This window comes from Cucurbita maxima, unplaced genomic scaffold (assembly GCF_002738345.1).
Source record: "Cucurbita maxima cultivar Rimu unplaced genomic scaffold, Cmax_1.0 Cma_Scf00003, whole genome shotgun sequence".
In the NCBI taxonomy this organism is placed as follows: Eukaryota; Viridiplantae; Streptophyta; class Magnoliopsida; order Cucurbitales; family Cucurbitaceae; genus Cucurbita; species Cucurbita maxima.
The window spans coordinates 4,424,095-4,447,446 of record NW_019272019.1 but is presented as its reverse complement, the minus strand read 5'-3'; the positions used below and the strand labels follow the sequence as shown (position 1 = coordinate 4,447,446).

At 34.8% G+C, this 23,352-nt stretch overlaps 2 protein-coding genes and 1 long non-coding RNA gene across 3 annotated transcripts; 1 reads left to right on the top strand and 2 right to left on the bottom strand.

The window, feature by feature from the left end:
• Positions 1-6,148: 6,148 nt before the first annotated feature.
• On the bottom strand, positions 6,149-6,858 carry LOC111476744. The gene is made up of 2 exons (XR_002717162.1): positions 6,827-6,858; positions 6,149-6,549 (listed from the first exon to the last, which is right to left on the bottom strand). It is a non-coding gene; the product is annotated as an uncharacterized LOC111476744 (long non-coding RNA).
• An 895-nt stretch (positions 6,859-7,753) lies between these two features.
• On the bottom strand, positions 7,754-18,489 carry LOC111476738 (WD and tetratricopeptide repeats protein 1-like). Its single transcript, XM_023120534.1, has 20 exons — positions 18,289-18,489; positions 17,191-17,259; positions 16,261-16,338; positions 15,186-15,320; positions 14,978-15,085; positions 14,688-14,816; positions 13,739-13,854; positions 13,515-13,632; positions 12,892-12,997; positions 12,374-12,516; positions 12,123-12,290; positions 11,242-11,352; positions 10,745-10,856; positions 10,130-10,473; positions 9,946-10,036; positions 9,343-9,438; positions 9,177-9,247; positions 8,868-8,995; positions 8,295-8,397; positions 7,754-8,108 (listed from the first exon to the last, which is right to left on the bottom strand). Exons 1-19 carry the CDS (start codon positions 18,358-18,360, stop codon positions 8,316-8,318), a joined length of 2,277 nt encoding a protein of 758 aa, XP_022976302.1. The 5' UTR covers positions 18,361-18,489; the 3' UTR covers positions 7,754-8,108; positions 8,295-8,315.
• Positions 18,490-18,964: 475 nt separating this feature from the next.
• LOC111476740 (pentatricopeptide repeat-containing protein At5g18475) lies at positions 18,965-21,280 on the top strand. Its single transcript, XM_023120537.1, has 2 exons — positions 18,965-19,101; positions 19,524-21,280. Exon 2 carries the CDS (start codon positions 19,612-19,614, stop codon positions 21,097-21,099), a length of 1,488 nt encoding a protein of 495 aa, XP_022976305.1. The 5' UTR covers positions 18,965-19,101; positions 19,524-19,611; the 3' UTR covers positions 21,100-21,280.
• The last annotated feature ends 2,072 nt before the right edge of the window (positions 21,281-23,352 follow it).

Here is a 23,352-nt window from a genome sequence, read left to right as displayed (position 1 = left end):
GACAATATCATACCATTATGGAGAATGATGATTTCTAAACCTTATATTTTTAATATTTTTAAATTTTTATTAGATTATATTTTTAATATTTTTAAAAATTTATTTAAAAGCGTTTTAAAAGTTTAAGAAATTTAAGAGAATTTTGTTAAAAATTATATTTTTAATATTTTTAAAAATTTATTTAAACTGTTTTAAAAGTTTAAGAAATTTAAGAGAATTTTTTTAAACAAAATTAACTCTAAAAGTGTTTTTGAATTTTTTTTTTAATTTTAAGAGTGTTTTTGGGATGAAGTGAAAATTATTATTTTTTTAATTAATTTAGTCTTAATTTAATTTAATGCATCCAAAAATGATTGGGGACGCGCCAAAGATGCATTAAGCGAAGTATTTTTAGAAATATAAAATTGAAAAGGTTGATCATAATCTCCCACGCTTTCCCGGGTAAACCCATTTCTTTCCGATCATACTCTTTTCAAAACCATGCTCCGTACTGTCAAGGTTGGCGCTCTCCGCTCACTGCGAGTACTTCGAGGCCCTTACTCCGTCCTCCATTGGAGCTGCTGCTTCTGCACCGCCTCCTAAATCCAATCCATATGTCTGTTCATCCAGCTCTACTTCCCGCTCCTTCCGCGGCACCGTCCGTCAAGCGTGAGTATACGCCTCCGAATCTGACTCTCGTATAGGATTTAGCGTAATTTGGTGGTCATTTATGTTTCTGAACTGTTTGTTTACTATCAATGGATCCTAGGTTTTCCGACTGATCAGAAAAGATGGATTCAATTTGAAATGATTGAGATATGACGAATGAAGGCGGCCGAGGCGATCAAGACGACTGAGTATCTCGCGAGGAATGTGTAATGTTGTATCATTCCGATTCCTTGATTTTCTGTTTGTTTTTTAACGTACATTTTAGTGTATTGTTTTTCCGTCTATCAATTACGTTACGAGGAGTAGCATTGCGCGGAAATTTTCCATTTCGCGAAGCAGCGTCGCGACATTGCCTTGAAAATTTTCTTTCGTTTGTCAATGTTTCCGGTTATGGTCCGGTTATGGTACATTTTAATGTAGCAGTGTGTTAGAACCACTACTTTCATATTTTCGAACTCTGTTTCACGATTATTTCTTTTTCCTTTTTGTTTGACCATTGTACACAGGGCACAGTGTTGCTAATGCCGCCTTGCGAAGAATTACAGGAGGAGCTGAAGTTCTCACGAACGCTCGTTGCGGGAAATTCTTCCGGTGGACATGCGAGAATGTATCAGAACAGAAGCTAATGATGGCTTCTAACGTGACCTGTTTGCATCTGCTGGCCAGTTATGAGAACATAAGATCGTCATCTGCAAAACTTGCATTGTGTGGTGGCGAAAAGTCTCTCTTGTATGAAAATGGCGAGCGTCTTGGAGCTTTTACGAGGTACATTTGATTACTTTTCTCATTGGTGTCTGAATTGCTTGATTTCCTGGCTTTTGTTGTTAATTTGTCCATCAGTTCTCCATAATAGACTCGAGTGTGGACTAGCTTTCATAAAACAGAAAATTAACTAGTAAAAGAAAAGGCTGAGCTACAATCGTTTTCCAGATGTCCCTAAATATTTTATTATTAGATAGGAGGAAGGTTCTGAAATGCAAACTTACAAGAATAAGGATTTGGAAGTTTTCCTTTCTGTTAATTAGTATCTTTTACATGACAGAAATTCAATCTTGAAATCAAGACGGTGGTTATAGCTTCTAACATATTCCAAGAAAATGATCGAGTGAATACATCTAAATACATGTTGTTTTGCCAGTTCTTGTTGCTTTGCTATCAAATCTACAATACGAAGTACATACTTTTATGTGCACCTGTTCAAAGATACAATACTACAGTTGTCATTTTGAAGGTGCCTTAAAACTGAACACTCAAAATGTTTTGAAGTCAAACATCCGAAACATATTTATGCGTGTTTGTGGTTTTGCAAGTGTCTTTGAGATGCTCAAGGAGTTGTTGCTACTAAAGTTTAGCATAACATTGCTCCATAGCCTGTAAGACGTCCACCTCTTCCCCCTCTCCATTCTCGCCTGACTAGGCTACTTTTCAAAATGGAGTGAGATCACCACTTATTGGAACTCTTACTTCACTATATAATAAAGCTTAGCTTTAGATTAAGCGTAGGTAGAACTTTTCTAGGAGTCGAGTAATACAGTCTTTTAGATGCTGATTTGTTATTTCCTAATTCATTGATGAACTATATGATAGGTAACTTTTCTAGGAGTCAAATAACAAATCAATGTTGATAGGTAACTTTTCTAGGAAGACTCCCCATGAACAAGTAGAGATCAACCCGCAGAGAAATACACGACAGGTTACCTCTGTGGACTATGCATTCTGCTCTACGGGTGGATGTATTCTTTAGTAGTGCTCTGAAAAATTTTAAAGGAAGTTTTGCTGAAATTCAGTTCATGATGGGCAGGGATCAATTCCCCCCCGTCATAAATAAAGTCAAATTATCAGAATGGCCTAGTGGTTGGTCTTTAGAGAGGATGTTATCTATTGTCAGGTGTCCGAAAGCTACAATGAGAATGTCATAGTATTTGGAATCTCAAAATCAGTTCATGATGAACATGAGTTAAAAGTTTCAGCATCATAAATGGAAGTTGCCTCTGTTGTCTACTAGTTGATCATCGGTTAGGATTTTATAACCCGTCAAGAGCATAGCAAGGTACAATTAAAATTTGAGCATAGAAGGGTATTAAATTCAGTTTGTGATGAATTTCCGTTGAGATTTCTACCATCATAAATGGAATTAACTAATATTGCCCAGCAGTTGATTGTAGGTGAGGGTGCTAAAGAACGTCAAAAATTTTGCATTGGAGGATGTCATGGTTTGTGGAATTTTAAATTAATTTCTCTATTGATTTTTTGTGATTTACGTTGTATTAATAGGGGCATGGAGTGGAACAAAATACTAGACGATGAACTGAGCTATAATTTTTCTTCTGGACAAAATAAGCTATCATTGATACCCATAATGTAAAAAAATGCTAATCACAGGTGCGTAATCATATCCTTTAGCATGGAAACTTCATATTTTACATACGGCTCTTGCTCTTTTTGTTTTATAGCAAGGAAAGATGCTAAGTTGAAAGGCTCTGAAGTCTGGCAAGTTTAGAAGATTCGTCAATTAAAATTGAGTAGAAAACACTAACAAAACTTTTCTGAACGTTTTAGGGTCCCAGGCCAATGACGCATTGTGCAGAGCCGCAAGGCATACGGGAGTTGGAAGCATACTGAGAGTTAAGTATCCATTGACACTTCTAATAGCGTTAGAATTATCTGCAGCTTACAAAGACGTATGTTTCATTATTTATTTATTTATTATTATTATTATTGTTTTTAAAACAAGGAGCTCATAAAGAAAATTTGATTGATCTATTCGGACTAGAATAAATCAATAAAATTCGAATACTAAGCTTGAGATTGAATGAAATTGCCCACACACTGCGAATTACAAGAGTTTTATAACCACTTTAAGCTTCGGCTTTAAAAGACATTCTTGTATCGCAAGTATGACCCACGTAATGAGTGAGGGTTGTTAGCCCTTGCATGCGTATAGTTGATTAAGTTAAAAAAATATTAGAAATATCCTCTATTGTTATCTTAAAATATTACATCGCAAGAAAAAATAGTGGAAAGGAATTAGAATCTACAATATGTTTAACCAATAAAATTATGTTAAGGTCGGCATGTGATTTTTATTTTTTTTTCTTTGGTTGAGATTTTCAACATTATTATCATTTTAATGTATAAAATATCAATTTTAGTAGGTTCTAATGTTTGGGAGTTGTTGATAATCATTTGGTTTCTATGTTTTCTACTTGTGAAAAGTAGATTCATTTAATGCTGTTGCAAATTAAATATGTAATTTCTACTAATACTTTTTTTAATCCAATGGTAGATATTGGTTTCATTCAAGAAAATAGAAGCTCCTTTTGTATGTATTCAATTTTTTTCATTGCATAAAGGCTCCATCTAAACATCATGTTAAGGGTGCATCAGACCATGTAATAGAAGAGGGGAAATGAGTCTCATTCACTCTTTTTTCTATTATTGGACATTGACACTTGAATCCTAAAAAATAGCTAAAAAAATAATAATAATAAATAAACAAATCTATGTAGATCAACAAAGTCTGAGTCGAAATGTGTTTATAAACTTCATATCTAAATTCTTAACTCAATTTAATACTTCCTATTTCATTTTCTCCCTTTACACTCTTGTTAAGTTTCTTGTTTTCAGGTACGTCTCTGCATGGGAAACAATATTACATGACTCCCGCTTTCTATTTCAGGATTTAGTGGCTCACCCTCTTCATGAAGTCGAATATGTCACATGAGCTGCCGTAAGTTGTAACTTATTAAAACGCAGGTCATGAAGATTGAAAAAGAAACGAATAGATTCATATTATATTGAGGACGTAAAGGTGGATGAATTGGGAAACGATAGCGCCATTGCTCCAATTAGTGGCAGAGACTTACTTTGGTGAATGCAGACTTCATAAATTAGCGCATAAAGGAGAATCACTTCCTCAGATGTGATGGAATGGAAACAGCTTCTTGCCATCGTGGAATTTCTCAGTGGAAGGTAAATATTTCCAATTCAAGAATTTCATTTCTTCCGGAGAATTCCTTTATAGGGTTTCATATGATATTATATTAGTAGGTTCATATCATATTTAAATTTTCAAAAGAGATAGAGTTGCATAATTGAAAAAGGTTAAAACATTAATTTTTTCTATAGAATAGAAATTAAACTAAAAAAATTAAAACATCAGAGATTAAAACACATGTTAACCTAAAAAAATAGGTTGAAACTCATTTTCATATTTCTATTAGATCTCATAGTCATTTTTAACTTGAAACTTTAATTACCCATGGGAAAACGAAAAATGTAGTGGAAAAACAAAATCTTAGCAAAATGAAATCTGGAAGCTTCTTTATTGTTGTTCTCTTTCAAACGATTCTCTGGGATTAGTTATAATGTGATTAGGGTGTTGGATATTAAGGGAGGCAAAAAGGTCATTTCCATTATTGGCTTTTAGGAACTTGAATTCTTATCCTTTAGCAATTCCAACCAACTGGAGAGAGAGAGAGAGGATGTAGTGAAAGGGTAGAAGTAGAATGGGAGAGGTGAACATAGGGTCTGTCGCCAACTTGCGTTGACAACATAAGATTAGACAAGAAAGCAAAGGCTCAGCTTTGCTTCCCCCACATATTCAATGCCACAGATGCACAGTCAGAACCCACTCACTGTGTGATGATAGCATTGCTTTTACCTCCTTACTACCAAGCTCCTAATAATGAGAGAGAGAGAGATGGATAGAGCCCACTCATAATGAATGGCTGCTTTAAAATGCAAACGCAGGGATGTGACAAATCATCAAATAATTGACCCCACAAATTCACCTATTTAAAAACCTCCGATGCCCTCTCAACTATATACTCTCTCCCCCTCCACCACATCTTTGAAGTTTATTAGTAATAGATTTCCTTTCGAGCTTCCTCTTAAAATTTTTAAAACACGTATGCAAAGGAGAGGTTTCCACACTCTTATAAATAATGTTTTGTTCTCCTCCTCAATCGAGGAAGGATCTCATTGTCCACCCCCTTTTGAAGCTCAACGTCCTTGCTGGCATACATTTCCTTCTCCAATCGATGTGGGACCCTCAAATTTATCCAAATTAGGGGCTCAACATTCTTGCTGGCATACCGCCTCGTGTCCACCTCCTTCGGGGTTCAGCCTCCTCATTGACATTGTCCGATGTTTGGCTCTAATATCATTTGTAACGGCCCAAACACACCATTAGCAGCTATTGTCTTTTTTGTGTTTTCCTTTTCAAGTTTTCCTCACGTCTGCTAGGTAGAGATTTCTACCCTCTTATAAATAAAAAATATTTTGTTTTCCTCCCCCAACCCAACTAACGTGAGATATTACACTCACACCCCTCACAAATTCAAGTTTCTTTCTTCACTATGAGAAAAGGGGGAGAGAGGGGCCTCCAAGCTGTACTTGTACAGCATCTTCCATGGTCATGATCATCAATTTCCATATCACTCTCAATTGATATCAAAATCACTAACTAGAGACAGTGCCATTAATTAGCATATGAGAATTCTGTCCATGAATTGTATTTCGGCATTTATTGCCGACCTCACATTGCTGATAAATAACAAATAATAGAACACCAGTTCCTCTGATTAGAAAGAAAGAAACATTATCATTTTTAGGGGAAGAGAAGAATCCTACTCGGTTTTTAGCCCTCTCATCAATGGCCTAGACCACCTCCCATGTGAATCACGAAAAACAAAAGTTTCTTGTAAGATTGATTACCTACAACGATCCCCTTGCTATTAATGACCTTAGAGAAAGGATAATAATGTTCTTGGATCTCTTAGTTCATCAACCCTCCAACGGACAGCAAGACCCACAGATGTCATCAAAGCTTTTAATGCCACCTCTACGACCCCTGCCTCCTCTTAATCTCTCTTGTTTACTGATATCCAATGCCCAGATCTGGTGGAACATTATTTAGCCTGAAGAACCGCCTGAGAGGCTCTATTACCTCACTAGGAAGAAATAATATGGTCGTCCATTCAAGAAACCTGGCTTCATACCGCTAGGGAGGGTCAGGAAGCTTCTTTAGGGATAGTAAAGGACATTCCTGCAGTAATTAATGATAAGTTTTCCTCTTCACATCTGGTGGTAGCAATACCAATTCTCATGAATGAAAGCAACATTAATGCTTATACATGAATCAAGATGATTCACGTATTAATATGAAAGAATGTACTAATACGGAAGATGAACCAGATGAATTTAATAGGGAATGTACTAAAATATTATTATGAACCAAATCTTTGACAATTCTCAATAAGTCCATTCCAGAAATGTGGCTTATTGAATGCCACGTAGGAGGGACAGGAAGCTCTTCCTTCTTTAGGGGTAGTAAAGGACATTCCTGCAGTAACTAATGATAAGTCTTCCCGCACAACAGTGTGATCTTGCTCAACCAGTGGAAGCAATAGGGAGTCTGAAATTTTATAGGATGTGTACAATTTCTGAAGCATGTATTGTATTATTAACACTTGGACATGCTATCTCAATCCTTACTCCACCCACCTGAGGTTTCATTATTCACCTTCTCATTATCATTCCTCATCACTTCAACAGGGCCATATTAAGTACAATATTAACATTAAATCAATGTGGTAAATGAAGAGAGAGAGAACACTAATGGGAGGACGACTCCGTATGGGAAAACATTCGAAATATGTCAGATGATATCATTTAGAAAAATTATGCCTAGTAAATGTGAATACTAGTAACAAAATCTATAACTAGATAACACCATTATTTTTAGTATCAAAATGAATCCACACATAATCATAAAAAATTAAGATTTTTCAGTGAACTTTTTTTTAACAGGAATGTTAGACAAATGGAATGTAGGTTAGTTGTTTAGTTATTTTGATTGGTTTACTTTCTTGAAATATTTCCTTAAACTGGCCAGATATATTTAAATTTTTAGAGATGTTTTTTTAATTTTTATTATAAAAAAAAGTGTGATTTTTGTAAATATGTGTATCGTTTTCTTTGATTCTGTTGAAATTATTTACTATACAATAATTTTTTTAATTAAAAAAAGGCAAATTATCAGTTATTAATTAGTTTAGTCACTCACAAGTCATAATCTATCTAAAAATGCATACTCGAAATGGGAAGAAAGACAAGATAACATGATATACATACTTGAACTTGATTTGCCCGCTTCCTGCTTCATCTTATTCTGTACATTACAACATTAATACCGCATATAGAAGAAAGAAAAAAAAGAGAATAACCAAGGAAATTGTAATGGCAAAAACACCAAATTGTCAAAGGAAAAAAAATGCAGCAAAATTTACAATAATTTACAAGGCAATAGAACAAAAATTGAACAGTACTAGCTTGGCTGGTAAATGTTCTATATATATTAAGAGAGAGCTTGAACGAGACTTCTCATAGGAGTGTCCGTTATAACAAAATGTTCGGTGTGCTAACTGCTACTCCACCAACTATGACTATTCCAATTTCTGTCAAAAATTAAAAACATTAAAAAATAATAAAGATTCAAAGATTGTACATAATTTATGAGATAAAGATGCACACGCAAATTGTGGTGCTAAAAAGGAAAAAAAAACTTGAGATATATATATAATGGTTTTTTTTTTTTTAACACTAACTAAAACTTCAAAAAACAAAAACATAGTCACACTTACCTGCGTGCATCCTACATATCATCAACTCTGAGCACATTCAAATGGATGAAGGCTTCCTTCTGAGAAATCATGCATCCTAAACCGCTCTAAAATTTCAAAAGGCCTGCCCGCAGCCAGCACCACGCACAATGAAAATATGAACATTAACATACGTACCAACATAGTTGAACATAGGGAAAGATTTCCACGTATTCGATATATTGTGATTAGGGAAACACCTCGTTCGATTTCTAATCTTATTTCTGATAAGAGCAATGGGGTTGGGTTGGCCTAAAGATTCTGGAGAATGGGTCCAAATCTCCTAAAGAGGCTATTTAGGATATTGAAAACTTATATGTACCATGTATAATGATAGCGGAACTCGTACGGTAAACATTCTCTGATAAGTTAATTACTATCAAGATTCCATATATAATTACATTCTTTCATCTATCTCCGTGAAAGCTTAGTGTTTTTGAATTAATTAATTAATTAAATAAATTTTTTTAATAAAAAAAAACAGACCAACAAAACAATGCAGATAATAATTAACAAATCCTATATTATGAAGGTCAAGGAGTCCACGAGGCTTACAGTATGGCTTCTCTATTACGGCAGAGTCTGCGCTGATTGTTCTCTATTGCAGCCAACACATCAGCAGCCTGCGGTCCTATCGCTCCACCGGCTACAACTGATCGGACTGGAGCAGTTGGAGTCCATAGCTGTGATAACAAAGGAGGAGGTCATCAATAACTAAGAGATAAGAGAGATGAGGCATTCGGCAAGCCACCCGATGGCGTGGTACAAAGTGGGTTTAGTACGTCCTACCAAAACAGCTCCGAAACAAACAAAAAAAAAAAAGGTCATTTATGGAATTGTCAACACTCGTACATACATACGTACCTTAATGGTATTATCGATCCCGCTAGTAGCAATGGCACAATCAAATGGATGACTCTGGACGCAATTCACAACTGAAAGTGTATGAAGAGAAAATTCGTTCTTCAGTTTCGGTTTCGGTAATTGAAAACGAATTATTCATCTATAAAATTATTTGGATGGTATTTACCAGCTCCATCTCCAACAAGAATTTTAATCAGTCTACCAGTTTTCTTCTCCCAAATAAACCATCTCCCATCATCACTTCCACTGGCAACATATTCACCTGCAAATATCATTTTACAGAGTATCAACATCCAAGTTATCACAAGCATTTATCATTTTAACGACCTATGCTTGTTTCTAAAAACCAAATTTGGCAATTATATTTTACAACCCCTCCTCTTTCTTCCTAGCACAAACGAAGACGTCGCCCTTCAACCGACACTGCAATACACCATCATTTACAGCACAATTCAATCTAATCCATTAACGTTCAAAGCTATTCTTTAGGAGATTTGGAGGAAAAAAAGTTCAAGAATTCTATAGGGAAAAGAGAGGTTGCAGTTTCCTCGTAGAGAAATTGGGACGATATATAAAACAAGGAAACGACTGACCTGCAATAAACATGGCTGTGTCTGTAAAAAATTGGGCTCCTATGACAAAAATCACGGCATAGGAAATAATGGTACCATCTCACACCCCCATATAGGACCCACTCTAAAGAGGTCACATGACCTAAAATTTAATCAACTTGTAACACAATTAGCCATTCCCATGGTTCAGTTAATACCTCTTTGCCCGAGAAAACTAGCTTGTTTAATATCAGTTCCGATATTGCAATGACCAACATATCTTTGCTTCATATCAATAACAGGTTCAGGCTGCATGTAATGTAACACAAAGCTTAGTCGGAATGAAGACATCATCAACTAAAGGTAAATGTATAGATGATTCTGTCAACGTATTACTAGAACCTGATAGAGTATTCCATCATTGTGTGACGATGAAGGAGACCCACAGGAGCCATTCGCGCCAACCCTTTCTATTGCTGGATCAACTCGTCTATGTATTCTAAGATTTACACTTCCATGTAGAACGTTAGAATCGACATCTTGGGCTTCATCACCTGATAAGGTTTCAAAGTCCAGCTCCACCTCGTCATCATAGTCAGAATCTTCTCTTTCTGATCTCACCCCATCTTGTGAAACATCACTGTTTGCATCTGAGCGGTGAAGAAGGTCACTTAATGATAATACACCACCTAACGGTGCTGATCTTATAGCTCCATCATTGTCTTTATTTGATTTTTCCAATTCAGCTGGTTATAATATAAAATCAAATAAATCAAAAGCCAAAAATGAGAAGGAAGATGGCAAGATGCAAAACTGTTGAAACAAGTTGAATATCTTTCCAATTTTCCCAGCAAAAACATATACCCTTATCAGACACACACAAAAAAAAAAAAAAAAAGCATTTTCAATCATAAAGAGATCTCTCCAATCTGCCCAGCAGTATAATGTTACTATGGACTTCAATCCATCCTTAGTTAAAAAAACCACGCTAATTACAAGTTCTAGACTATCATTTACCTGCAGCGAGGTCCCTCTTTATGCTTTCCACCTTCTCTGCCACTTCAGGATTAGATGGGGCCAAACACTGAGCAGCAAAGGCAAAATCCAGGGCTTCCTTATGTCTACCTAGCTGCAAGAGAAGAAAGGAAAATGAGAAAAAAGAAGGATTGATTCTATCCCCACAACTTGTAACGTTTTACAGAAGTTGGATATGCAAATCCAACTTCTTCAGGAGTGTTATTCATTGAAGGGGGAAAAAAAAAAAAACATATATATTTATATCGGTGGGTGGTGGGGTGGGGGGGGGGAAGACCAACATCAAAATTCAGAAAATTTTCAAATACCGTTGATACATACACACTTTCAAACAAACAAAACGATTTTACTGCAAAAGTACACTAATAACCTTTGACACTCATCATTTTATCTTAAACGAGAAAAAAAATTGTACGAGACATAGTTGCCAAAGAAAGAAAACTGCAGCAAGCGGTAGCACGGAATGACATAAAAAGTACCTGTGATAGAGCTTCACACATGTAGTAATGTGCTCTGAAAGAGGAATTATCTATTTTCCTAGCACTGTAACAATCTCTTATGGCCATATGAACATCATTTTTCCACTTCCGCTGAAAAAGATTTCAGCTTTTCTCAATTAGAAACCAAAGAAGATACTGGCATGTAAGAGTGCATAAAAGAAAAGTAATCAGGAAAAGGGCCCTCCACCTGAACTTGAATACATATAAAGTATCAAAAGGAAACAGGAAAATAGCACATCACCACAGATGTTCCTGACTACTGAAAAATTAACATCACCAAACAACTATGAAGCAGCAGCTAAAAATTATATAGTAATTCTATTCTGCCCCACAGAGAGAAAACAGTTAATGGTGTTCTTCAAACTTATGCTGTGATGATAATAAAAATAAATAATATAAAAAAGAGAAGATTAAGAATCCCTAAATCGTGACGTCTTGAAATTTCTTTTGGAAGTTGAATTATATTAAAAGAAAATGAGAAGATGATGGGGCTATTGGACCAAACGAACAACTTATGATCGGAAGATGGTGAATAATCACAAGGGAAAGAAGATTAAAAAGATTTCTGGAAAATCTAAACAAAAAAAAAAAAAAGAAAAGCCATCAAATGAGATTAGAAGATATTTTAAATTTTTTTTCGAAAAAATGGCATTGGCTCCTTTAGGAATATATTTGGAAAAAGAAAAGCTTGTTTCATTTACTAGCCTAAATATGTGATTCCTCAAGGAATCTCCATAACATCCAACCCCACAAATATCTCTCTTGGTACTAGATATGAAAAAAAAAAGGACAAAAGATAGGCTGGGATACATAAATTTGAAATGGAACATGAATTTGAAGCAATAAATATAACGCATTACCTTGAGTAATAAAGCAGCACGTGAGCATAATGAATCGTGCTTGAGAATAACTCCAATAATACGACCAAATCCATCCAAAATTTCATTACATGCCTCAATTCCACCAAAGTAGTTGCCACCCTCCAAGCATTTTTCAGCAATTTGTAATAATTTTCTGCATTTATCAAGCTGAAAAATACTTGTTAAATTAAACCTTTGAACCATTCAAGCAATAAGATTGTTCAATTACAGCATTTGTTTGAGAGTCACACCTTCGCATTAACACCACCATTTAAAGGCAAGCCGTTAGAAAGATTCGAAACAGGATGCTGCAATTCCAATCCGTTGAGTATGGGAGTGAAACTCATTAATTTAGAAACATCTCCTGATGTATACTGCATTGTACCTAAACCAGCTGTGGGGAAAAATATATAAATGCAATTCGACAGAACTAAATCGAAACACATTAAATATAAAAATATGGTTTCACAAATACGGTAAATGCCATTATCTAACTAATAAATAAAACAATGATTGTAAACTAAAACAGAAAATTCAAAATATGATCCTTTCTTAAGAAATCATCACATCTTAGTTTCGAAACAGCCATTATACATGTTAATTACATAAAATAACATTTGACTGTAACTTTAAAACAAAATCCATCAATTCTCTTCCATTATCTAACTAATAAATAAAACACTGATTGTAAATTTAAAACAAATCAGAACGATTGATCAAATAATAGGAAATGCATAAGAAGCTTAAATTTTAAGACAAATTAAGATACCATGATTTACATTCATCAAGTATACATGTTCTCCACTATAGCTAAGAAGGATCTCTTCTCCATTCGGACTAAAAGTAACATGAGTCAAATGCAAACCCTGTCGAACCTATGAAAACAGAGAGAGTATAAGATCAGAAGTCTACAACCAGAGAAGGTTAGAATTAGAATTAGCAATCGTATGTTTTAAAACAACATCGTTTCCTTTTAAAAAAACCAAACAAACATATACAACAACAACAAAATGAGATTCTTCTATTCAAAATAGTCTATTAGGATAGTATCATGCCGAAAGAATTTTGTTAACAATCATACTGTACTGTGGAGTATGCATGAATAAATAGTGAATTCTCATTTTATTACTAATTACAATGACGTCAGATTAACATGAATGAATGTTTTTTTCCCCCAAGTAGAGAGAAACATTTGAGACCTGCATCAAAATCATGGGTTGTGCAGATTCATATTGACCATAAGAACTGTCTTTACATCATATTTTGCATACGCTAAAATTGACTTTGTAAAGTATATACTATTCGATTGTGTTTCTACAATCAAGCAATAACAACATTTTGTAGCCAGATTGATATGCACCATGATTAATAAAAAGAAATTTCTGAACACACCCGTTCAGAGAGATGCATTGGGCAAAAGTAGTTAACACAAGGAGGTGGCGACATCCTTTTCTGGCTGGACGACAAGGGTGGCAGCATCCTTCTATCATATAACCGTGCAAATGCATCACTGCAAATAGGAATTAAAAGAAGTTGAAGAGGAACAGTTAGGCTCTTTTACTTTTACTTCCTTTTAAGCAGTTCCTCTACGCAAAGGGTTAACAATTGCAGAATACCTTCCACCAACCAGAAGTAAATGAGGCCTAGTGGAACTAATGTCACAGGATTTCAAAGCAAGGGTTTGTCTGGGAGGATCAGCAAGTGACCTCTTTGCTCCACACCGCAAATCAAGCTGACAATGAGTTTAATGTGAAAACAATGAACCCAATAACTGATACTATTTCTATTAAAAAAAAAATGTTGTGATCTAACTATTGCGGTTAAATTTTTTGGATAAGCCTTTTTTAAGGCTTGTTACTTTTTTTATATAGAATATTGCATCAGATGTGGCGTAGAGGAATTTAAACCTACAAACTCCTAAAAGAAATAGAAATATCTTAATCGTTGAGCTAAGCTCATGTTAGCAAGGCTTATTAACTATCATATAACCAAACACTCTATCTCATTAATTAATGCAACTAATTTTTTTAAAAATGGTCATTTTTATGAGTATATAAAACATAGTAAATGCTGCTGTCATAATACTGAATTGAGCATCATAGCTAACCCCTCCCGCACCACTACCCAAAAAAAGTGAAATTGTTGCAATGTCCATTCAGCTTGAACATTGTCAAAAGGAAAGAAATGTTAGGAAAACAAGCAGACCGGCATTTCTTGATCTTGTTCATTGAATGGAAGTGTCAAAAGTGGCGTCAAAGTAAAATTATATAAGATTCAATTTACCGTAACCCACTAGCTTAACCATTTTGATTGATGGGTGATCTAACATGGTATCGAAGGGTAGGAATTATATTCGAACTCTTGTAATGTTATTTCCTCCTCAATTAAAATTAAAAACTACTCGTTGGGCCTTAAATAAATTTTTAAGCCCACAAATGAGAGGGAGTGTCAAAAGAAAGGTCAAAGTATTGATATAAGATTAAATTTACCATAACCCATTAACTCAAGTTATCCGGATGTGATGGGTGTTTTAACAAAACAGAATCAAGAGAAAGCAATACTTACAAGAACATTGTGACATTCTTGGTGAGAAGCTCCCTCAGGAGAACAGGACATCCCCTCTCGAAAGTCATGCTGTCTAAGAGTCCCATCCTCACTAGCACTCCATACTACATTTGGATTCCCTATTTCAACCTTCAACGAATTGAAGACAAACATTGTCAAAACAATAAACATATTATTTAACCTATAATTACTAGAACATAACCTGGTCGTTCATAATAAATAAATTATTTCATTACGTCTAGTAGAAGAAATTTTCAATATATATTTCTGATTGAGTTCATAACTCTTACAGCTAATTTTTTTACTCTTCTGGTGTGACACTGATATAAAGCAGATGAAGCTATGGGACTATCATCATGTCTTCTCCCTTTCAAGCGAGATAAATTAAACAATCGCACCTGTTAAGAAACAACCGCCCCAACTCCATAAAAAGTAGTGAGCAAAATCCAACTGCAAGTACAAACATTCATGCAAATTTTACACTACAGCCTACTACACCTCTGCATCCCCAGCTCCTGAGACCACAAGCTCATCAGAAGTTTCAGGAACAAATTTTGTACAAAATATGTTTGCAGAATGCCCAGTTTCCACAGAGTGCAACAGCTTTTGACCAGAATAGCTCCAAATGTTTATCTGCACAAATATATATATATATATATGATTAACAAAAAACTTCAAGAAAACTTAATTTTTCTTCAGCGGATGGAGGTTAGTAAAAAAGAGTAACAGTAAGGCATTTTGCAATACAAATACACATAAATCAACTATCATCTAACAGGTAAGGAAGAAACATGCCAATCCTTCGGTGTCAATTTATCATTACTGCTTTAACTACATCAAGTCCAACAAAAATCAGATGAGATATCCAGGGGTATCTCTTTCTTTGGTGCTATCTTCATTATCAAGTTCTAAAACTCTATTTTTCCTTCTTTTTTTTTTAATTGTCCATATAAAGAAAAATTCTTGAGAGCAAATTTGATAAGTCAAATCTGAAGAGTTTAGAAACTAATAATATCCATAAATTTGATAGAAATAACATTCTCCGTCTAAATATCTAACTGTAAGAAAACATATCCCCTACTCAAATTTTAGGCATTTGAAGACTTATCCTACATGCAGGACAAATTAACTAACTTGGACTTGAGATTTTAGGCATTTCTAATTCAATCTGCATGCACCACCACCTGCAATAATCGCACTTGCCGCATGAGTAAGGTTATCAACATAAGATACCTTTCTCCATAAAAATAGAGTCAGATTTATACAAGCATGCATTTAATTCAACTTTACTACAGGCATCATTGGCTTAAATTCTTTTACTAAAAATTGTTGTTACAGGAAAGAACATACAGTAATATGTGCAATAAATACTAACATATTCACATAAAGGGCCACAAATTTATACCAAAAAAAACATTTGTTGATTCGATCTTCAAGAATAACAACCTAGTATTCACTACACAAATTCCAACGACAAAGCTTGTCCACCACCAAAAGAAAAACATTGAGTCATCCACAGGCTAATGCAGATCTTAGATAATTAAGTCATAGAACTGAAGGGAAACTATCTTACCCGCGTATCATCTGATCCAGATATCAAAAGCGAACCACGAGAATTCCAAGCCACTGCATTAACACACCCCTGGTGCCCCTGGAGAGAGTTTGGGGGACGGGGGGGGAGCAGAATTTAATTTACGAAAATGAAATGACAGATGGAGAGAGCAAAGAATATGGAAATGAAAGGGATGGAGGAAAAACAACATTTGCACAGATTTGGAAAAACAAACACACAAACTAGATCATGGAGTGTAAGTAGTAGTGTCCGTTTCATGAGTTTGAACAAATGTCTCAGTTCTTGAAGAACTGAAGACTAACTCCATCAGGCAAATTATGAACCGCATTTCAGAGTTCCATTTCTCTACCATGTTAATATGATAGTCAATAACTACTGTTCATCCAGCTTAAGACAACAAATAAGAAACGAACTCCAATTGAAAGCAATGGGCCACTTATCCTCCATCAACATGTTTTTTAATGAGAAATTTTTTTTTCATCAAGTAGAAGTGAAAGAATACAAAATGGAAAACAAAAACAGCCACCAAAAGGGGTGCCTAAACCCCAAACTATACAAGACAGGGGTACAATATGAAACAACGAAACCCAAAGGTACTCGCAAAAAGCTTTAGTAACTAATGTCCAGAGGAAAATATTCAAATCTAACAAGAGACCACACCTCAATCTTTTAACATATTAAGAAGTGTTTTATCTCTACAATAAATGGGAAAGAAATCCAGCTGTATATCAGATGCTTGTGCAGGCATTTTAAATGACATGAAACAGACCATAAAACACAATGCCAAATGACAAGGATAATTATACTATTACCAGGTACACCATGCACGACAGAATGTAGAACATAAAGTTTATAGTAAAGCAAGCATCACAAAGTGGCTAGAACAATGTTAAGAAATCACAGGGGATAGAAACTTAAATCCATACAGACCTCCAGTTCCTTTTCCTGGGAGAGTCTTTGGATGAATGATGAGTGCATCGGAAAACTATAGGTGGGATCCTGCATACATATATGACTTGGAAAAATGAAACAAATTCATAAGAGAGAAAATTAAAGCTCCACTACAGAAGATTTCAAGCAGACCTTTACGTTTCCATATTAAGTAAAGCAAATAACAAATTTCCCCAAACTTCAGAATGCAAGACTTATTTACAACCACTGAAAAATTAACACGACATGTAAAACGAGCCACCAAGAAAGTAAAGCCAAACATAAACTTTAAAGTAAGAAAATAGCAAGTGTTCTTTTCTTTTGGAACCTGGACCTCCTTACTCGTATTATATATACGTATAGTCTGGTTTTTATATAGATAGATTCTTCCTTATATATTTATCGATGAATGAATAACATATTAATCGTCAAAACTATGCTTTCTATCGTGTTCTATAGAAAAGAGAATGAAAGAGTGAGAACATGAGAATATAATTTAATCCAGAAATTTTTGCTGAACAGCCGAACTGCAATAGCTCGTGCCTACGGATCTAAGTTTTATCAACTCTCTGTTTTGGTTTCTCTGTTTTTTTTTTTTTTTTTTTTGTAGATGCTTCCAGTGTCAAGAGTCCGAATGGAAACAATAAAGATCACAATCAAAGGCCTTACTACTATTATCTTGCTTCAACTCATGACGCATCAAGGAAAATGATCAAAAAAGAATAGGCGCAGTCGAATGAGAGTTTATTTTAGCAATTTCGTAAACTTTCAAATCGACAGAACCAAAATAGCATTGCTTGTCGTCCAAAGACAGCCTTCAAACAATCCGAAACCTCTTACGTTCATCTCATATCAATATACTTCTCGCTTCACCTCCAACAAAACAATTCAACTAAATCAAATAAGGAGAACGATATATCTAAAATTCATGCTAACAATCTCCTCCACGCGAAAGTACGCTCACGCTATAACAACCAAACACGCCGCCAATTCACATCCAATACAATAAAACAATTCAAGTAACTCGACACTTGAAGTTGAACAAATGCGACCTCGATGAGAAGGTATGCGATGAAAAAATAAATTAATTAGACATACTTGACGAAAGTTGATGTGCCTGCTCTCGAGCAAACCGCAAACGTTACCGTCGTGAAAGGCGAAGTCCTCCATGAGATTAGAGATAACTCAGAGAAACCCTAACGGTGATCAATCTCCGACCAATAATCTGCAGTTGCAGCAGTGAAGGTCCCGATCATTCTACAATTTTCGCGCTCCCCAAGCCGGGAACCGTCTCTGAAGTCTGTCCAAGTATTTATAGAGAGAGCTCTGCGTGCGAAATAGAAGAAGCTCGTGTGACAAATAATTAATGAAGAAGGAATTAAAATTTAATTATTTTATTTTATCAGTATTAGGTTACATTAAATTTGATCAGTATTTTAATTTTTTTAATTTCAAATTTAATATTAAAATATATTACACAAAAAAATAGTTAAAATAAATTATAAAAATAATTATAATAAAAGGTATACTCGATATTACCATTATATATTGTCTCAAAATATATCAATAATGTAATTTACATAATAATCTTTTATAGGTAAGTTATAATTTCGAATTAAATGACTAATGTTATAAATAATGTCACGTGACCAAAAAAAATTTCCAAGCTATAGTGACCAAAAAATTAATTATATTTAATTTCAAAAATTAAAAAATTCTGAGTTTTTTTTTTTTTTTTTTTGGGGGTAATTTAGCCAAAAATATGTCTCTAGTCTCCTCCTACTTTCTCGCCCCTCTCTCACTCACGCTGCTGGCAGTGCTCTCTGGCGAGACCTCCTCACTCCATTGCGCCGCCACGGTGCCGGTGACGTGCCTCGTCGACTTTCCATCGCTCACCCTCGCACCTATCAGGTAATCTCTCTCGCTCCAATATTCTCTCGATCGATTCCGTTTCTTTCTCTTTTAGACATGAAGGATCGATTTCCGGATTGGAAAAAGAAAAAAAGGAAAGAAATTCGAAGGAGTCGAACTGATCATCGCCCCTACTCACTTGGAAGAGAAGAAGAAACAGGAAAGCAAATTACTGGATTTGTCTCCTTTGTTTTCCCCCTTTTTGAGTTCAGCGTGTGAGAAATTCGAATTTCTTTATGATTTTGCTTGAATCTGTCATTTCTAAAGCGTTATTCCTAGGGAATACATGATAGATGTAAAAAAAACGTGTAGGATTAGCAAGCTTATGGATTGGTTTATATAGATACAGTGCACGTTTTGATTGTTCAAGAAGTTTTTCTGTTCTTCCTAACCTATTTTTCTCTCTAATTTTTCCATCTTAGATGATATCGCCATTTAGCAGATTTTGATGAATATTGCGGCCTTGTTCTCTCTTCTGTCTATACATACGCCTGCGGTTTCCTGGATTTCATGAATATTGTTCGGATTTCAAAAGCAATAATCTCCAAGAGTAATAGTCCTACCAGACTCTTTACTACCTCCATAGAAGCTCAGAAGAAATCCAAATCAAGTTACATTTCTCACGAAACAGCCATAAGGTTAATCAAACATGAAAGAGATCCTCAACATGCGCTTGAAATATTCAACATGGTGTCAGATCAAAAAGGCTTCAATCACAATAACGCCACTTATGGAGGCATTCTTCAAAGGCTTGCAAAATCTAAGAAATTCCAGGCTATTGATGGAGTTCTGCATCAAATGACATATGACACCTGCCAATTACACGAGGGTATATTCCTTAATCTCATGAAGCATTATTCAAAGTCTTCTATGCACGAAAGAGTGCTTGACATGTTTTATGCTATCCAGTCGATTGTTCGTCAAAAGCCTTCTCTTAAAGCGATCAGCACGTGTCTCAATCTTCTAGTCGAAAACGACCGGGTTGATCTAGCCAGGAAATTGCTTGTAAATGCTAGTAGCAAGCTCAACTTAATACCAAATACTTGCATTTTCAACATTTTAGTTAAGTATCATTGCAGAAATGGAAATCTTCAAGCTGCATTTGAGGTTGTAAGGGAAATGAAAAGTGCTAGAGTCTCTTATCCTAATCTGATCACCTATTCAACTCTGATAGGTGGCCTTTGTCAAAGTGGAAAACTTAAAGAAGCCATTGAACTTTTTGAGAACATGGTTTCAAAGGACAAGATTTTGCCTGATGCCTTGACTTACAATATTCTGATCAATGGCTTTTGTCAAGGAGGGAAGGTCGACCGTGCAAGGAAAATAGTCGAGTTCATGAAAAGCAATGGATGCAGTCCTAACGTATTCAATTACTCAGTCTTAATGAATGGCTTCTGTAAAGAAGGGAAATTGCAAGAGGCAAAGGAGGTTTTTGATGAAATGAAGAGCCTCGGGATGAAGCCCGATACGGTCTGCCACACGACCTTAATGAACTGCCTATGTAGAACCGGAAGGGTCGACGAGGCTACTGAGTTACTCCAGCAAATGAAGGACCAAGATTGCAGAGCCGATTCGGTAACATTGAATGTGATCCTTGGAGGTCTATGCCGAGAAGGCAGGTTCGAAGAGGCTCTCGATATGGTGCAGAAACTTCCTTTTGAGGGTTACTATTTGAACAAAGGAAGTTACAGAATTGTGCTGAATTTCCTGTCTCAAAATGGAGAATTGAAAAGGGCTACTGATTTATTGGGTCTAATGTTAAATAGGGGATTTGTACCTCACTATGCAACTTCTAATAATTTGTTGGTTCTTCTGTGTAACAGCGGAATGGTGAAGGACGCAGTAGAATCTTTGCTTGGGCTGTTGGAGATGGGCTTCAAACCTGAGCCTGATTCTTGGTTTTCTTTGGTTGATTTGATCTGCAGGGAGAAGAAACTGCTGCCTGTGTTTGAATTGCTTGATGAGTTGGTCGCTGAAGAACATTTAAATGTAAGTTAGTCATTTATTATACTCTGCAAAGCATCAATTACTCTTTATGCTTATAATACAAACGCTATGATAATGAGTTTTAGAGCCTTTCCCCATGTAGTTTTCTCTAGGACCTAGAATTTTCTCTCACTTATTTGTATCATTTGGAACATGTTCACTAAGGTGAAATAAATTTGAAGTTTTTCCTCTAGCATTCGGATCCTTCGTACTTCCACTATCAAATGATCACGTAACAGCCCAAGTCTGCCTTTTTGACTGATCATGTAACAGCTCGTGCTAATAGATGTTGTCTTTTTTAAGGGAAGCCCCTTTGACTGATTGACTGATTGACTGATCCAAGTCCATTGCTACATTGCTAATAGATGTTGTCCTCTTTAGGCTTCTTTGACCGATCATATAACAGCTAAAGTATAACACTCAAGTCCACTATCAACCAAAGTTGTCCTCTTTAGGGAAGCTCCTTTGATTGATCATGTAACAACTCAAGCCCAAGTCCACTACTAGCCAATATTATTCTCTTTGGAGAAGCTCACTGATCATGTAACAACTCAAACCCACTACTAATAGATATTGTTAGGGAAGCCTTTTGACTAATCATGTAATAGCTCCAGCCCGCTGCTAGTTGATATTGTCCTATTTATACCTTTTTTTTTTTTTTTTTTTGCTTCTCCCCAAGATTTTAAAACATGTCCACTAGAGAGAACATGTCTACTAGAGAGGGGTTTTTCCGCCTTTATAAAGAATGTTTCATTGTTCTCCAACCAATGTGTTCACATATATATATTAAAATTTATAAAATTGCACCTTAAAAAGCTAAAATTTGTCCATGTTTAACATGTTTCTGTGTGTAAAGATACATCAATTATTGTTATTATTTGAACAAAAGTTCTCGAGCAATTTGAAAAAAAAATATTCAATGTTCGATTTTGTGCTAATGTAAGCTTAACACTGTAAATACGAAAATTATATAACTGTAAATACTAACACGGTAATTGATATTTCATTGATGTAAAAATCAATGTGAAAAATCAATTTCACATTCGAAGAAAATGGAAAAGAAAAAAAAAAGTAATTTAATAATTGCGTGGGGTCACCAAACAACAGATATTATTAAAAATAAATGTCAATGTCCCAAAATTGATTTCTGTCATTTGGTTTGTTCCCGCGAAATGTTCAAAAGAATTCAAACTAAAATTGACGATAAATGATGCCCATCACATGCAACGCTGATGCATTGCATACAAAGAGACAACCTCCACGTGGCAGTAATTTACCTTTTAAATTATCAATTTAATCTTAAATACATTTCATAATTTTTATCTAAAAAAAATTAAAATTGACTAATCTATTGTTAATAAATATTTTATAAACTATACATTTTTGCTTTTGCGTATAGTATGAGTGAATTTAAAAAAAAATTATTTAATTGACACAAGACCACTAATTTAAAGGTTAAAAATTATATAAACATTTTAAAAAAATTAATGTCCCATTAAATACAAAATAAAATCGACAAGCCTAAGTTAGGTAGATTTGGGTTGCTAGCTTTGTTGACAAACTTGAGTTTCTTCTCGTGAAATATAAGCTAAAATTCCACATATTATTATATACAATATTCGAATATTATTATTCGATCATAGTGTCTAAAATCTCTCTTCTTTTTTTTTTATTTAAAATACACATTTATTAGAATATATATATATATGTATTAGCCAAATTGAAAAAGGAACACACATTTTCAAAATATAATAAATTATAATAACAAATAATGGAGAATAGTTAGTTTGTTTTTGTATATTTATATTTTTTTAAGTGGAAATTTAAGTATTTAAGAATTTTGAAGTTATACTTATAAACTCTATTTTAATAAAAGAAAATAAATAATTAAAAAAAAACGAGGTAAAATAACTCTAATTGGTTTAATTGGTGGGAAAATTGGAAAAAAAAATGAAAATTTGACTCGTATTTAAATTAAGAGTATTGAAGAAAGAAAAAACGCCACCGGCTGGTGCATCCACCGGTGGACTATGGTGCCAAAAAGGAACAGAAAGTAGGCGCGAAGTGGGGCCCGCACTACCTAGTAAACCGGTTGCTAGTCGTCCTCCATCGACGAAGTCTTTCTATTTTGATAAATCTGAAAGGAAGCGTTGGCGTTGGCGTCCCCACTTCAACGTTCGACTAATTTTAATTTTTCCATTTAAAATTAAAAAGTTAAAAAAAAAAAAAAAAAACAAAATCCAGGAATGCCACGTTGCTGCCTGT

Coding starts and splice junctions, on each gene's coding strand:
- LOC111476738 (XM_023120534.1), bottom strand. CDS start 18,360: ATGGAGGACTTCGCCTTTCACGACGGTAACGTTTGCGGTTTGCTCGAG. Junction 13,855..14,687: donor AAGAATGTCACAATGTTCTT/GTAAGTATTGCT, acceptor ACTCATTGTCAG/CTTGATTTGCGGTGTGGAGC. Junction 12,517..12,891: donor CTTGATGAATGTAAATCATG/GTATCTTAATTT, acceptor TTTTCCCCACAG/CTGGTTTAGGTACAATGCAG.
- LOC111476740 (XM_023120537.1), top strand. CDS start 19,612: ATGAATATTGTTCGGATTTCAAAAGCAATAATCTCCAAGAGTAATAGT.